This window comes from Hydra vulgaris, chromosome 11 (assembly GCF_038396675.1).
Source record: "Hydra vulgaris chromosome 11, alternate assembly HydraT2T_AEP".
Classification (NCBI taxonomy): domain Eukaryota; kingdom Metazoa; phylum Cnidaria; class Hydrozoa; order Anthoathecata; family Hydridae; genus Hydra; species Hydra vulgaris.
This window is the reverse complement of record NC_088930.1, coordinates 49,579,963-49,596,985: the sequence shown is the minus strand read 5'-3', so window position 1 is coordinate 49,596,985 and position 17,023 is coordinate 49,579,963. Positions and strand designations below refer to the sequence as shown.

General features: G+C 26.8%; 1 protein-coding gene across 1 annotated transcript in view; it reads left to right on the top strand.

Annotated features, from left to right (window-relative positions):
- The window catches only part of LOC101235377 (mitogen-activated protein kinase kinase kinase 20), a 44,425-nt gene that overhangs the window by 26,063 nt on the left and 1,339 nt on the right, over window positions 1-17,023 (top strand). Inside the window, exon 18 of the mRNA XM_065809090.1 lies at window positions 11,658-11,828. Coding sequence (XP_065665162.1) covers window positions 11,658-11,828 — 171 coding nt within the window. The remainder of the gene's footprint in view (window positions 1-11,657; window positions 11,829-17,023) is intronic.

Genomic DNA, 17,023 nt, shown 5'->3' with positions numbered 1-17,023 from the left:
TTGACAAAATCTGTGCATTCATTCTTATTTACATTTTATTCATTTCATTCCTTCATTCTTCTTTACTATTCTGCATTTCATTTTCATTCAATCCTTTCAAAACTTCATATCCTAACATTTCCAAAAGTTCTAAATGAAAATCATAATGAAAAACTTGAAATTAACTTACACTTAAAGGGGTCCAAAAAAAATGTCTTGTTAATTGATATAGTAAAAGTAAAAAAATTAATATGGTAAAATACAACTTTATGACAATTGAAAAGAGGCTCAAGCTCAGCAGATTTGTTTCAGAGGTTGTTCCAGAAAGCTCTTTCAACTGTTTTCAGGAGGTTTATAGATCTTTCTATAAACCTCCTGAGTATTCTAGATTCAAAAGTTCCAGTTCTGAGAAACAATTTTTAACATCACAGTGGAAAACCAATTTGAGGATTGTAACCCATGCGGTATCATGTGGTAGTGGTGTAGTGGTAGAGCGCTTGCTTCATACGCGAGAGGTTCCAAGTTTGATCCCCACCATGTCCCTGTTAGTACTGCGTTCAACTTGTTTCTCCGCGCAGTGACCTTGTTCATCAAAGTTTGTGTTTCGGAGTTATAAAGTTGAGAGAGGATTATAACCACAATTAAGTAGCCTCCTCTTCTGTAGTGGCCTTTTTGGCCTTGGGGAGGTAAATTAACAAAACAAAAAAAACCCCTTTGATCATATCACAGCTTTTTATGGCTCCAGGGGTAACCTACTCTGCAATATTTATCAGTTTCACAGCTAACCCAAAGAACAACCTTAGACTTTAAAGCTAAGCTCAAGTTTTGATTTTTTGATAGCTTTTTAATTAGGGTAGACTCCAAGGCCATCTCTAAATGTGAACACTTACTGGGATAAAATTAGCCAAAAATCTAATTTTGTGTCAAAGGTGGGTACCTCAAATAATACTAAGGCCACAACAACAGGTGTGGAGGACATTAAAGGAATACAAACCCTTTAACTTTAATTTATAATCTTTCAAAAATAAGTAAAATATAATAAAATAAAAAATTAAAATATAGAAAAAAATAATTATTACTTTTTTAATAATTAATAAATTTTCAATTCAAATTCTTTCAAATTATTCATTTTTGTTTAAAACTTTTAAACAATCTAATTAACCTAAAAAGGCCCATTCTTCTATTTTTTACCTTTTATATATCATATCATTTGAATTTTTTTGTAGTTTTATCATATACAGTTATGGCCACAAATGATTGACCAATCAAAGTTATTAAAGTATACTTATAAATGCAGAATATGTTACGTTGGCTCTTAACAATAAAGTGTTGCATTGAAAAATATCATTTATTCTTTGTTTACATTAAAATCATGTGTAATTCAATCATTATTATCTTAGTATAAAAAAACCAACAACATGTATACAAAAACAATGTTCGCTAGCAAATAAGTTAAAAATTTAATCGCAAATACAATGCATCTTCCGTTAAGCAATTTTCAGCATTAGAGTGCCAGCAGTCATGTTGGTTTTATCTTTCTTATCTTGTTGTAAAAGGTACACCTTTAACAACAAAATAAGAATGCCAATTCCGTAAATTTTTTGTTTGTTTTTTCAAATAAAATTAAATGAAATTAAAAAAATAAAAAAGTTTGATATTTCATGCAAATATTGTCAAGATATGGCTACAAAAGAATATTAACTGAATTAGTTAATATTCTTGGCCTGTGGTAAGGCAATTCACTTGATTTAAACCCTGTCAAAAACTATTAGATAAAATCAGAAGCAGAAGTTTCTAAACAGAACCCAACCTCACTAACAGATCTCAGATAAGCCATAATGAAAGTGTTATAAAATAATGCCTCAATGTTTTTTGTTTAATTTATGAAACATGAGTCTCTTGTTGTCACAAATAATGGAGCTTGTTCTAAAAGTTTGTACAAAGTACAAAGTACAAAAATATGTTTTATACTGTGACTTCTTTTTTCTTTTTTTGTTCAAGCTGTTTTTTAAATTAAAAAGTTTTTAGTTAATGCACACACTATTCAGTATAAAAATGGTCTGTCATTATAAATATTGAATGGTCACTATAAATATTGAAGGGTTTTTGATCATAACTGCCACAATAATTTTATGTGAAAGAAAATTAAGCTTATTAATGAATTTTCTTACTTAAAAACTTAAATTTTTTACTTTAAAAATAGAATTTTTATTTTATTTATTTATTTTTTGTCATATAATAAGATTTTTAAATTTTTTTAAAATAAAGTATGAATAATATATTTTTAAGAAAAAGTTTTTTTTTTATCAAAAACAAAATATTTCATTTATAAATATGTATTTCAGGAAAACAACAGCAGCAAAAACATAAATATATATAGCAACAATGTCATATACGTACATTGAATACAATTTTATTTAAATTGGTAATTTTACGTTTCTCAAGACAATAAGCACGTAAAAAACATAAAGCATTAAGTGTTACATCATTTAACCTTGACCTTGGTTTAGTGACAAATAGATCACTTGCAGAAAATGACCTTTCAGCATACACTTTTTACTTGGATTGACTTCAAACCCGTGCACAACAAATCTAAGTTGCTTGTTCGTATTTTTGTTAGCTCAAATACTGCCATTTCTTTGAGAATTAGTTTGCAAGTTGGTTCTATTTTTTGTTTCTTTGGTGAAACCCCTTTGACTGTCTCTCTTATGGAGAACTCGAGCTCTTCTGACAAGGAAGAAAATTGTTGTACTTGTTCCTGACTAGTTTCATTATATGACAATTTTTCCTCATCTATAGACTCACTTCTCTTTTGCTCAAACAAACGATTAAACAAACTTGATGTAGTAGTAGCAATTGCATTTCTCTTTGGCATAGAATTTTTGAAAATGTCATGAGTTGCTCCATTAATGACATCAGGATTATTCAGATATTTAACTAAGTTTACTAATATAACATTCCTCCTCTCAGTGACTCTTTTAGTAAATGAGTCAACTAGCTCTTGACTAAAGGTGTTTTCCTGGCTTTTTAGCTGCTTGAAAATGAACTTCAGAATGCCATCAGATAAGAGCAAAGTTTGAATCTCTTCTGCAAAATGCTTCAGCACCAACCTTGATTGGTTCTAAAGCATTTACTAGACTTTGTAAGGTGGTAAATTCAGACTCAGAAATCATAATATCGCTTGATAACTCAATCAGTGACATTTTAATACATTTCTTAAGGGTAACAAATCTTGAAATCATTTTTTCAAAAGGATTTAAAGAAAACATTACTGCCTTTGCCAATGATTCTATAAAAGTTGCAAAATCACGTGCACGAAATATTATTTGGTTTAACCCTCCGTTTTCAATTAATGTTAAGACAAACGTAGCCAAACTTTTCCTAAATTTAATAGATAAAAACTTCACAAAATCTCATAAATTCCATAAGCTGTTTAATCGAAAAAACCTGAAAGTTAGCTATAGCTGTCTTCCAAATATTCGCAACATCATCACTTCACATAACAATAAAATTTTATCAAATTCTTCAAACCTTAATGCTCCAACGTGCAATTGCCGACAGATTAATTTCTGTCCACTTAATGGAAAATGTTTAACTAAAAATGTCATCTATTTATGTATTGTTAAGACAAATCCGCAAGATGAAGGCAGATATTATATTGGGCTTATAGAAAAAACTTTTAAAGATCGCCTTTACAAGCACAATAATTCCTTTCGTTATGAAAGTGGGTCAAACTCTACTGAACTTTCTAAATTTGTGTGGAGTGTTAAAAAGAAAGGTTTAAATCCTGTCCTTTCGTGGAAAATTTTAGACAAGGCTGAACCATTTAAACCTGGTGGTAAGTCATGCAATTTATGCTTAATGGAAAAATATCATATAATTTCATCCCCATTGCCTTTACTAAATAAGCGAAATGAACTTGCATCTAAGTGTCGCCATGAAAACAAATATATAATGAATAACTTTAATGTCATCAAAGAAGACACTCCACTGTATTTTAAATATATACTTTTTTTGTCGTTGTTTTCTTGAGATTTGTAACATCTGATGATCGCTATTTGCGTGAAACTCTGAGTAATGTTTTAAATAGATCGAGTGTTATAATTATTTAGTTTTTTTTTTTTTTTACTATATATATATATATATATATATATATATCAGGCTTGGACAGGAATGATGTGCGATCGAGCACTATTGCTGACCACGCAATTGATTTTATTTTTTGACAACTTGACCGAAACTGATGTTTAAATGATTTTTAAACATTTTAGAAATGCGCTGAAAAAAGAAATTTAAACTAGGAAGAAAATTTAAAAAAATAATTATGAAAAAAGAAAACAATTTCTTATGAAAAAGAAAATATATAAGCACTAAAATAAAACTCAAAAAACTCATTTTAAAGCAAAAATTACTTGGCAAAAATATTTTGATACAAATAGTTACCATAAAACATAGAAATGAGGTTGGTGATTTTTTACCGACCGATATATATATATATATATATATATATATATATATATATATATATATATATATTTTTTTACGGTATTCACTCGATTGGTCGGTTGTTTCAGGGTCGTATGCGTAGACCCAAGTCTCATCACCAGTAATAATTTGTTTGTAGACGTCTTGATAGTCAGAAAGCATTGCTTCACACGTTTTAACGCGACGCTCTTTTTCAAAGAAATTGAGAAATTTCGGCACCAAACGTGATTTGATCTTCTGAGGCCCAAATGATCCTTCAAAATCGCTTGCACCGACCCAAATGATATTCCAACCATGTCAACAAGGTCTCGAATGGTTAACCGACGATTTGCAAGCACCAATTCTTTGATTTTGTTGATGTGGCGATCATCAATCGAAGTCGATGGTCGTCCGGAGCGTTCCAAGTCATCAACACGTTCTCGGCCTTCTTTGAAGTCTTTGTACCACGTGTAAACATTTTTTTGAGACATAGTCTCTTCACCGAAGGCCTTTTGCAATATTCGATAGGTTTCAGCAGCAGAAATATCATTCCGCAAACAAAATTTAATAGCACTTCTTTGCTCAACAAAATTAGACACATTCTAGTTAGACAGATCGCCGAATGCACTTTTGGTACTTCAGAAACAAGCGTAAACAAAAAAAAATAATTATGAGTTTGACATGTAATTTGGCGCAAATGTTAATGACATTCCTACCAACTTAAAAATAAAAAAGATTGGGCGATTCGAATAAGGCGGGAAGTTTAAATTAAAAATTCACCTTACTTTTTGATCACAGTAGTATTTAAGTTGTTTTTAATCCCGAATTTAGCAATTAAGTTATTGTTATATATGTTGTTTATGCCTAATTAATTTAAATAAGTTAACTCTATCTGTTTGACATTTTTAGTAGAAGTTTTTCTGTAAAAAAAACCTTTTCTTAATAAACTCACTTAATTAAGCTGTTTTTAATCCTGAGTTTGCAATTAAATTATTATTGAAAATTTTTTTATTGAAAACACTTATTACACATTAATGTGTAATAAATAAGTAAATATTAATGTACTTTAATTATTTATTTGAAAACTCAAAAATAGCAATATGAAACTTACTTTTTGAGGTCGTTTTTCTTTTGTGAAAGTTTCAAGATTTATTGTTGTAAGGTTGGATTATCAACCCTTTTTAAAAAAGCAAAGCTAAAAATAGATAATATCAATAAGATAAATCTTTATGTTTTTATTTGAAAACTGAATTCATGGCCTTTAATGAATGATTGTATGTAGTCAGTTTCAGTTATAAAATTACCCAATAATCATTTTTAAACTATGACACCGACGTGAAGGTAAGCCAAGTCTTCTATCAACACAAAACAATAACATCACAAAATTAACAAAAAATATAACATATTCAGCTTACAGAATTATGGTCGGCATTTGGCAATGTCGACCTAAATGCTGACCTAAAAGTGTTTGAGGTTCATAGAAACAAGGTCGGCAAAAAAATGCCGACCTTGTTTCTATGTTTTATGGTAAGATCTTTGTGACCTGATGCTAACCTTTAAAAGATTGAGGTCAGAAAATAATTGCTGACCTCATTATTCTTAATTCCGAGGGTTGCATATTACAGTAAACACTCATATACTCATTCTAACTCTAGCATTCTCTAAAAGCTAATTTCTTGGTCCCACTTCCGTGGGACCAAGAAATTAGCTTGTTAGAAGTTAGCTTGTTATTGGGAGTATGATTATACTCCCAATAACAAGCTAATTTCTATATAATCAAATTTCTATATAATCAATAAATAACGAAAAAACTAAAAATCCAGTTAAAAATTAATTTTTTAACTGGAGTTGAGGAGTTAATCTTAATTTTAAAATTAATTCAAGTTACTAAGGGTTATCGAGTTATCCAGAGTTTATTGTACATATTTTAACAACTAACAGCACACATATAGAAACACTTACAAAATATAAACCCATATAACCTTATATAACACATAATAAAAACACACATTACCACATCATATGACACATAAAAATACTTATCAAAAATAAAGTATGAACATTTGCCAATACAACATTTGTATAATATTTGTTCAAAGACATACCTTGTAATGTATGTTTATCAAACTTCAAAAACAAATTATCAAATGACTTGGTTCTGCAACATGCTACATAAAATTGGTTGTGTGAAAAGCAAGATTTTTTGAGATTGATAGCAACTTTATCAAATGTTTGATCCTGACTTTTATTTACACTGTTCTTGCAATTTTTTTTTACATTACATATACTTGCAATGCATGAACGTATTTCATTAACCAAAACAAACTTCTAAGTTTGTTTTGGTTATTTCTAATAAAAGCAAGGCGCTGTCTCTCGATTTTGATATTTTCATCAACAGCATATTGCTGAAAAAGTTTCTTACCATAGAATATAGGATTAATAGTTTGTTTAATGACAAGCCTATAATTATAATACTGAGACAAAGTAACATGGTTTCTAACATGAGTTGTACAGTCACAGTTGGGTTTCAGTTGGTTGTGCCATCCATCATCACCTCTCGGGAAAAATATTGAATATACCATAGGATCTAAACTTGCAGACATAGATGAATTTGTTCTTAAAGACCTCAAGGGTTTATATAATTTTTCTGGATGCAGGTGGAGCACTATCATCTCCCACAAACACAATAGCAACTTCCTCATGGGAAAGAAGATTGTATCAGAGTTTATCATGACCTTCAAACAAAGACATTTTGATAGCAGGTTGGTCTACCTTCTAAAGCTGATCAGCTGATTTCTTCATCCTCTACTTTTGCCATGTTTTTAAATGTCACAGTGAAATGTAATTCTCTATCATATAATCCCTTTTATTACTTTAAAATGCATTTAACGCAAGATTTGCAATAAATAAGTACAAAAAAAATAGTAGGAAACCTCTATAAACAATCATATATTTGCTTCAAGTGAATAAACTTAAATGAAATAATGAAACTTTGTGAACTATTTTAATTTCTTTTTATATTTAAAAATCTAAAGAAAAAAGGTCAATAATACAATGCAAAAAAAAAAAAAATGTGTTTATGTATGTATGAATATAAATATAAAACATTAAAATATTATTATGGAGAAAACATTCTCTATACAAAAAATCCTAAAAATTTAATGAAAGTTCCTAAAACTTATGTTATAACACTTATAATAAACTTACCTTTATAAAAAAAACAATAGATTTAAGTTAAACATATTTAATGAAAAAAAAACAAACTTTTAAATGTTTAAATAAGGAGGAGCTATTAGTAAAAAAGAAGCCTGTTTTTTATTTATATTTATTTATATATATATATATTTTTTAAACAAATTTTTTTTTAAATTGACAAAATACAAATTGTTAACAAAAAGGAACAGAGTATATATCTTTTCAACAAAATTTACTTAAAAAGTAACAGTATATAAATATTTAATGAAGTATATATCTTTTCAATAAAATTATAAATATTAAAAAAATTAAAGGTATTAAAAAACTACATATCTTTTAAACATCTTTTTTAAACACATTCTTTCAATAATATTTTTTCAACACATTTCATGATTACACTAGCTACAAACAGATTTAATTTATGTTTCATCATGACAGTACACCACTTGACTGGCAAGGATAACATTTTTGCTCTCAACTAAGCCAAGTCACATTATAGCAAAGTACACCACTTGGCTAGGAAGGTCAACACTCTTGCTGTAAATTAAGTCCCGTCGCAATAATTTGAAACCATGCAAATAACATAATAACCACTTACAAACTATAAACACTTAACATTATAACACATCACAAACATACTATGTTAAGTAGAAACATTTCAATTATAAAAGATATTAAACTTTCAAAATATAAACCCATATAACCTTAACACATATGAATATAATAAAACATAAAGATAATTAAATATATAAATTAAGAAAAATATATATTTTAGAAACACTTACAAATACAACCTTATTTTTTTATTTTGTCTTTCTTAATTTTCAAACGAATTTTCTGTAATTTCTTCAAAATAGTATTAAATGATCTTGTTCTTGAACATGCACCATAGAGTTGAAAATGTGAGATGCAAAGGTTATGGAGATAAACACCATTTTTATCAAAAGTTTGACCTTTGATATGAGCATTGGCTTCTAGTTCTTAAAAATTACAGATTAATATACTTTACATACAATTGATTAAGGAATTGAATTGTGTTATTATTAAAATACATGAATTAAATAAATAAACTGACTTTAAAAGTTACTATACTAATTTAAAAATAACATAAGGTTTATCCTTTACTACAGAAGCCATCAAATTATCTAATATAAAAGTTTTCGATCTTTTTACTGATTAAGCAGATATTAACAGATTATAAAGATTTAAGAATACCTTATTGCGTGATCAAAAATATAAAGAAAGATATCAAAAGATCAATGGTGCTAAATCTTCTTTAAAAAACTCTGTGTCAAATGTGCACGAATGAGTAATGGCAGCAACAGTAGCAGCATTAAGTTAAACATTAATTATAAGCGATTAATAAAAGATATTAAGCAAATTTTTTGTTATTTGCCAAAAAAATCTTTTTTTAACAAATCTTGCATCTTGGATGGCATACTAAAATATAAAATAGCATATAAAAATGTTATCAAACACAATAACAAAATATATCAATAAAAAACTACGATATACAATAAATTAAAGCAACAAAAATAACATCTAAGCTAGTATTTAAAATATCTGCCACCAGGTCTTAATAAAATATTTAAAACGGCTTTAAAGGGATCCCAAAGTGCTGAGACAAGTTGTGTTCATATTAAAGACAATGGTAAAAAAAAAATGTTTGCGCTAAATTTTTTTGAGTAAAATAAAATAATTAACATATACCAAGAAAAACTAACTTTGTTGTTTTACTTGAAGCTCGCCATCTCCAGTTGCTCTTAAGCCTTTAAAATATACGCTGCAATCTACAGACTTAATAACTTATTCAAGCTCGTTTAATTCCAACGAGTTTTAGTATATGACATCATTGAAGGATTTTTTTTTTTTATTCAATACTTTGTTTTTTTTTATTTATTTTTTTAAATAAGCATTTATCATCAATTGCATAACTTTTCTTTAAATTTTATAGGAAGCTAAACAAAAGAATTTTCTATTAAGATTTTTATGATACACTCTTAAATATAATAAAAGATGTTGATCACCTTTTTATATATTCTGTATATATATAGTTTATCTAAGCTGTTTATCGCTAACGTTTTTGTTCTTCTATCGAAATGACGTTTTACAAATTCCTTAATTTCTAATTGATAAATGGTTTTGGTAAAAAACATCATTTATTAGAGATATTTGCAGAATTCTTTAATTTTTAGTTAAAAATATTTATAGATTTCACACTTAACTAATTTACAGACGTCTTTTTATTAATTAAAGTAATAGTTAATGTTTTATGACAATAATTCAAGTCAGATGGTGATTAAAATTGTCAATGTGTTACAGTGCACATTAAAAAATATATTTAATATTTCCCAATTTATTTTGAATTTGGCAAGTATTTTACCTTAAAACCTGACTCTTAACATTATAAATCAAAAAACTACCAAAATTGTTATTAAAAAGTTTTTTCATTAAATGATTTCAATTTTAAAATTGACTCTATAGTCAATTGTTTTGCAATCTTGACCAATAATTTTTCAATTTAAAAAATAAAATAAAGAAAGCAATCCATGTTTTACAGAATAAAGTTGATTAAATATATTTTTGCGTGATAATATTAAAATTTTGAGAATATTTGTACACAATGAAAAGTTTAGTAACTGCTGCTGTTAATTAAACTTTCATAAGCTTAAATAATACAAAATAATTTTTTTTTACAATCTTTTCTCAAATGTTTTCTTTATTCCTTTGAAAAAAGTAAATTATTAAAAAAAATAATTAAATATGAACATGTTAGTTGTAGAGAAGTAATTTTTGTGTTGTTCAAAAAAAAATTAAGTCTTTACAGGGAGGGAACCCAGACCTGTTTATTAAAAATAGGAAATAATTTTTCGGTTTCAAATGTTGTAGTATATAACTAATTTTCTGTTTATTGTAGCTACTTCATTTTTTCTTCTTGACAATAAAATGAATTTAATAATAATTACATTAAGTTTAACGTTTTAAATCATTCATTCATTTACTAACCAAGTGTTAGATTTAAAAAAATTAATTTTGTTTCAAAACTCAATTTAAAAACTTGTTATGAAGTTTTAAATCAACAGAATGTATGAAAAATTTGTTTTTATGAAAGAACAATTTTAAAATATATCTATTAAAGTAACCTTCTGTTTGTTGTTAAGAGTTGACGTTGTGTTTGTTGTTAAGAGTTGACGTTGTGTTTGTTGTTAAGAGTTGACGTTGTGTTTGTTGTTAAGAGTTGACGTTGTGTTTGTTGTTAAGAGTTGACGTTGTGTTTGTTGTTAAGAGTTGACGTTGTGTTTGTTGTTAAGAGTTGACGTTGTGTTTGTTGTTAAGAGTTGACATTGTGTTTGTTGTTAAGACTGTTTTTGATAATAAATGAGCAAAAGTAAAAGTTTTAGTTTTATATAACGATATAGTAGTTGTGCAAATTTAATTTTTTAATGAATGAATTTTTGATCTTTAGCTCCCTATTTTATTTTACAATAAGAAAAAAAAACTTTTTTTTTCAAAAAGTTTTTTTTCTTTTCCATATTCTTTTCAGCTTGATAATAATAAAATTAACGATTACAATAACTTCATAATAACTTCATGAAAGTTTTATTAAAATTTAATTATTTTTAAACTTCAATGTCTTTAATGTTTAAAAAAATACATAGTAAATGTAAATTATTTATGAAATGCAGTTTATTTAGTTATACTTAATGATTAAAAAATATATATTTTTTTTTTATTCAAAAAAATTTGATCAAATTGTTACCATTTTTGTTACATTAACTTATACAGCGTTTTCAAAAAACAAAATGAAAGAAAAGATTGCTGACCCATGCCATATATATATATATATATATATATATATATATATATATATATATATATATATATATATATATATATATATATATATATATATATTAGTTCACTTTGTTATAGTGGTAGATATTAGCTTTGTATTAGTTATAGCCTAATAACTCTACTTAAAGTTTAATGACTTTTTTTATAGATTTATTAATGTTTAGAATTCAATTAAGAAGCCTCATTCAACAAAACACCGCCACGAAGTTTTAATAAAAGAAGGTGGAAATGTCATTCAGAAAACTATTCAATTAACATTAAAGGAAACTGCAACACTTAAATGTTTCCCAAGCTTAACTTCTGGATTAGATGATGGATACTCCTCGGCTGCTGTTGTAAGTAAAGAATTATTTTTTAATGTTTGAAAAACTATTTATTTAATAGTTTTTTTTATTTTATTTGTTTTTTTTATTTGTTTTTTTAATTGTCTATTGTAAAGCGTGTACACGAAATAAATGTGAAAGTAGAAAAACTACTATAAAAAGGTACTCATCAATTTTTATTTAGAACTTAATAATAATATTAATACATTTATTTAAGAAGATAAAATATTTCAAAGAAATTATTTTATTCCTGTAAGCATTTAATAAAATTTCAAACTTTTGCTTTGGTAAGCTTGCGCCCAGAACAATCAAGCATCAAAGCTATTTGATGCTTATTTGAATGACACTTTCAAGTCTTCAGCATAGTTTTTTTGTTTTTTTTAATTTTTCCTTCAATAATTGTGTGGTTCTTTTCCTAACTCTCAATTATGGGCAGTGCTCAATTATGGCAGAGGATTTGCTATTTTAGACATAACTTTCATATCATTTTGTTTATACCATTAAAAAGCGCCAGGAATACGCAACAGGTTCTTTCTGCAGCTGTTGCTTGCACCTTTTTTTTTGAATTTCAGAACAGTTGGGCACTTTTTGTGATTTGAATCAATGAACACCATGTTTTTTTCAAATTTTTACAAACAACTATGAAAAAATGTGTATCTTTTTGCCCATTCTTTTAGTGAGAGGATTGGGTTAATCTTAAAACTGTTGACCAACTGTTTTCTAACCAGTTTATATCTTGAAAATCCTCCTTTCTTCTACTACCAGATTTGGGTTTAATCGATTTTGTTTAGGAAAAACTTCGAATAACACACCACTAACAGTGTAGATGTATTTGTCATCAAATTGCTTATATTTTAATTTACTTAATATTTGTGCATATTTTTTTCTCTACCGTCTTCTTCTTTTGTTATTTTTAAAATTAATTATTGGTTAAATGGGAAAACTAAAGCATCTTTTTTGAAATCACAACATGTTGTGAACAAAATACAAACACAATTAAAAATATGTTAACACAACCACTGAAAAAATGTATTTATTCTTTCACATTTATTTTGTGCACATGCTTTATCTCTTTGTGTTTAATGAATAAAAAATTCTTATTTTTGTTTGATAAGAGTTCTTATTTGCATTAATAGTAAATAGTACTTTTTGAGAATTTTGTTTTGCGTGTGTGTGTTTTTTTGTTTGTTTATATTTAGGAATTATTTGTGTATTTGAAACTAATTAAACATTGTTTTTTTCAAAAAAATTTCTGAAATTGATTTACTTTTTAATTCTTTAATATAAAAACTATGTTTATTAGGGTAAAAATATCTTCTGAGACCTCAATGTGTTTTATATAATAAAATAAGACGGAGTTTAAAAAATGTTTTTCACATTAATATATGTAGAAAATTTTAACGAATAAATGCCAAAAATTTCTCTTAACCATATTGCAAACCCTCAGTTGATGTAGCGTCACTTCTTTGTGTGTTCACTATAAATAAGTTGATGTATGAACTGAAGCTCCCAAGTCCATTACTCTATTTTTGCACTTTGTTTCTGCATTTTACTGAAAACCATAAAAAAATAATAAACAGATTAACCTGAAAAAACTGAAAAAATAATAAACAGATTAACCTATTAAATTTTAATTGATTATAGAGTGGGTTTGTTGTGTCCGGTTTAAGGTGAAAACTGAAGAAAATCTTATTTCCGTCATAACTTTTTAACGAAATAAGATTATGAAAATCTAAAGCTATTTTTGAAATAAGCAGAAAATTTCCAATAAAATTGCTTCTTTTGTTTTTAAAATGCCTTTTTAAATCTTTCATGCTAAGAACCTAATTTCCAAAAAAAAGTTTGATTTTTAGGGTTTAGATTTTGAACTTAAATATTTTATTAAAGCAATCATCTGAATAACTTTTTTTTTTGAAATTTTATAATTATCCACACACTAAAAATTAAAAACTTTTTTAAATTTTACAAATATATTTATTTTTAGTGAAGATATTTAGTTTTTTCGATAAGTGTCCGCCTTTGCGCACTGTGCAGTTTGTGGTACTTTTACTCTATTAATCTTGAATCAAAATATTTTAAATTTATGTAGAAGTTTAAACTTGATAGAAACCAAATAATATTTCCCTAACTTTCTAAATTTAAAACGATTTTTAAGTTTTATATTAGATTTGGAAACCGAAAGCTGTTCTCTTCTTTTCAGTGTGTTTATGTTTTATTTGTTTTTTGCAAAAAATTATTGCAATAAATAAAATCAAAAGTAAAATTGAACTTTAAAATAACGTTATTTCTACATTCTTGCAAACTCAATCCATTACTTGAAAACTTATTTAACGAGGTTTAAGATTTAGTATATTAAACTTATGGATTAAAGATTGCTTTAAAATGCTTAAAATGTTTTACAATTTGACAACTGAAATGATTTTAATGTTTAATATTTCGGAGTACTCATATTCAAATAATGCTGATTTTTTTTTTCCTTTTTGACTTCGTTCACTAATATTTTTGCTTTTGCTTAATACACATTTAGTATACAGTTTACCGTATAGTATACAGTTTACCGTTTAGTATACAGTTTACCGTATAGTATACAGTAAAATATACTGTAAAGTATACCGTAAACAAAATTTTTTTTTGGCGAAACTGTAATACAAGTTTGTAAAAAAGTTGCAACGGTTTACGTAAAACAAATGTTTCTTTTTTTAATTTAATCTGTGTGTGTTTTTTTTATTTATGTTTGTGTGTTTTATCATACTATTAAGCATTGGTCACATTTTCACTAGATAAATAAAAAAAGTTGAAGTCTTTGATCAAAATCAGCAATCATTTGATAATGGGTTGTTATCTTGCTACATTTAAAAATCTAGTTAAAAATAAAAACACTTTAATCATGATAAGTCAGACAATAAATGTGTTATAGTAATTTAATTCATTAAGATATATTACAATTATTAAATTATCAAGTAAATCCAAAAATAATTTACAAATTTAAGTAAATAGATGTACTAAACTGTATATATTAACTTTTAGTATACCAAATATACGGTAAAGTATACAGTATAGTTAGTATACCGTATACTGTAACCGTCTATTCTATTCTATATTATTTATATTCTGTTGATTTGTTTGTTCATAATAAATAAACATGTTTTTTAGCAAATTAATCTTCATTTTACTTTTGAATTTATTTATTGCAATCATTTTTTGCAAAAAAAAAAATAAAACAAGAGCATAAACACACTGAACAGAAGAGAACAGCTCTCGGTTTCCAAATCTAATACAGGGTGATTTAATCAAAAGTATAAACTTTAAATTAACATTATTAATTTTTTGATTGCAAATACATTGCATGCGATAGTATATTTTAAAGCTCATTAAAAAGGAAATTTAATGTTAATAATTTCAAAAAAATTAAAATAACAGCATAGCCATGAGATACGATATTCAAAAACGCATATTTTCAACAAAAAAATTGTTGAAAAAATGAGTTGAAGAGCGTAAGTCTGGTTCAGAGAGCTTATAGAAGTAAATTTAAGAACAGACCATGTCCAACGGCAACAGCTATCACAAAATTATCTAAAAGATTTTATACAACCGGAACAATACTTGATTTGCCACCAAAACCGAGGAATGAGCGAGACATTCGAATTAATGCCAGAAATAAGCTGAAAGTACTCTTCTTTGAAGATCCTACATTGTCGATCAGAAAAGCCTCAGTTAATGTTGAAATTTCATACAGCCTTTGCCGTGATATTCTTCTCAAAGATTTACAACTCAAACCGTATAAATACCAGAGTGCTCATCAACTATTGCCACTTGATTATGAAAAAAGGTCATTTTTGCTCAATGGTGGCTGGACTTGGAAAAGGATGTTCACAAATGGTTGATCACTACAGATGAAGCCTATTTATACCTTACTGAGTCGATCAACAAGCAAAATAACAGAATGTGGCTGAATGAGAGACCTGAGGATTGGATAGAGAAACCGTTGCACGATGCAAAAGTTTTGGTTTGGTGTGCCATTTCCTGACGAAAAATCTACGGATCCTACTTTTTCGAAGGAACGGTAAATCAGCACAATTACCTGGATATGCTTAAAATTTTTTCTGGCCTAAGCACTATAGAGTTGAGAGTCACAAAAAATACTACTTTCAACAAGATGGGGCTACTCCGCATACAGCTAATATGGTTCAAGAGTGGTTACAAAGTAAATTTGGGGAGAAATTCATTACCAAGCAGGGGAGAAATTCATTACCAAGCAACAATGGCCTCCACGATCACCAGACCTCAATCCATGTGATTATTTCCTATGGGGTTATCTTAAGTCTAAAGTTTATAAGCCATTACCGAAGACTTTGGATGATTTAAAAGAGAACATCACAAGAGAAATCCAAAAAATAAACACTTCGGCTTTGGAATCAACGTTTTTGAATTTTACAAAAAGATGTCATTTATTAATTGAAAAAAATGGAGGTCATATTGATAAAAAATAAAAAATAAATTCTTATCACTCAATTTCCTTTTAATTTATCTTTAAAATGGTGTATCGGACTTAATAATCCGATTTGATCTACAATTTTTATTCAATTTTAAATCACCCTGTATAAAACTTAAAAATCGTTTTAAATTTAGAAAGTGAGGGAAATATAATTTGGTTTCTATCAAGTTTCTAAGTTTAACTTCTACATAAATTTAAAATATTTTGATTCAAGATTAATAGAGTAAAAGTACCACAAACTGCACAGTCCGCAAAGGCGGACACTTATCGAAAAAACTAAATATCTTCACTAAAAATAAAGATATTTGCAAAATTTAAAAAAGTTTTTAATTTTTAGCGTGTGGATAATTATAAAATTTCAAAAAAAAAAGTTATTCAGATGATTGCTTTAATAAAATATTTAAGTTCAAAATCTAAACCTAAAAAATCAAACTTTTTTTTGGAAATTAGGTTCTTAGCATGAAAGATTTAAAAAGGCAATTTAAAAACAATCATTAAAGAAAAACAATTTATCATTAAAGAAAAATATTTTTTTAAAAAAGCGTACTTTTTTTTTTTTTAATCTTCTTAAAAGATATCAAATGTGATTTGTATCCTTTTTGAAAAAGTGTTCTTTAATTAACTTAAATGTAATTTAAGTTTGTTAATTAATTTGTTTATAATTTGTTTATTTTATCTCGTTTTGACTATCTATTTGTTTTTGTTGACTATC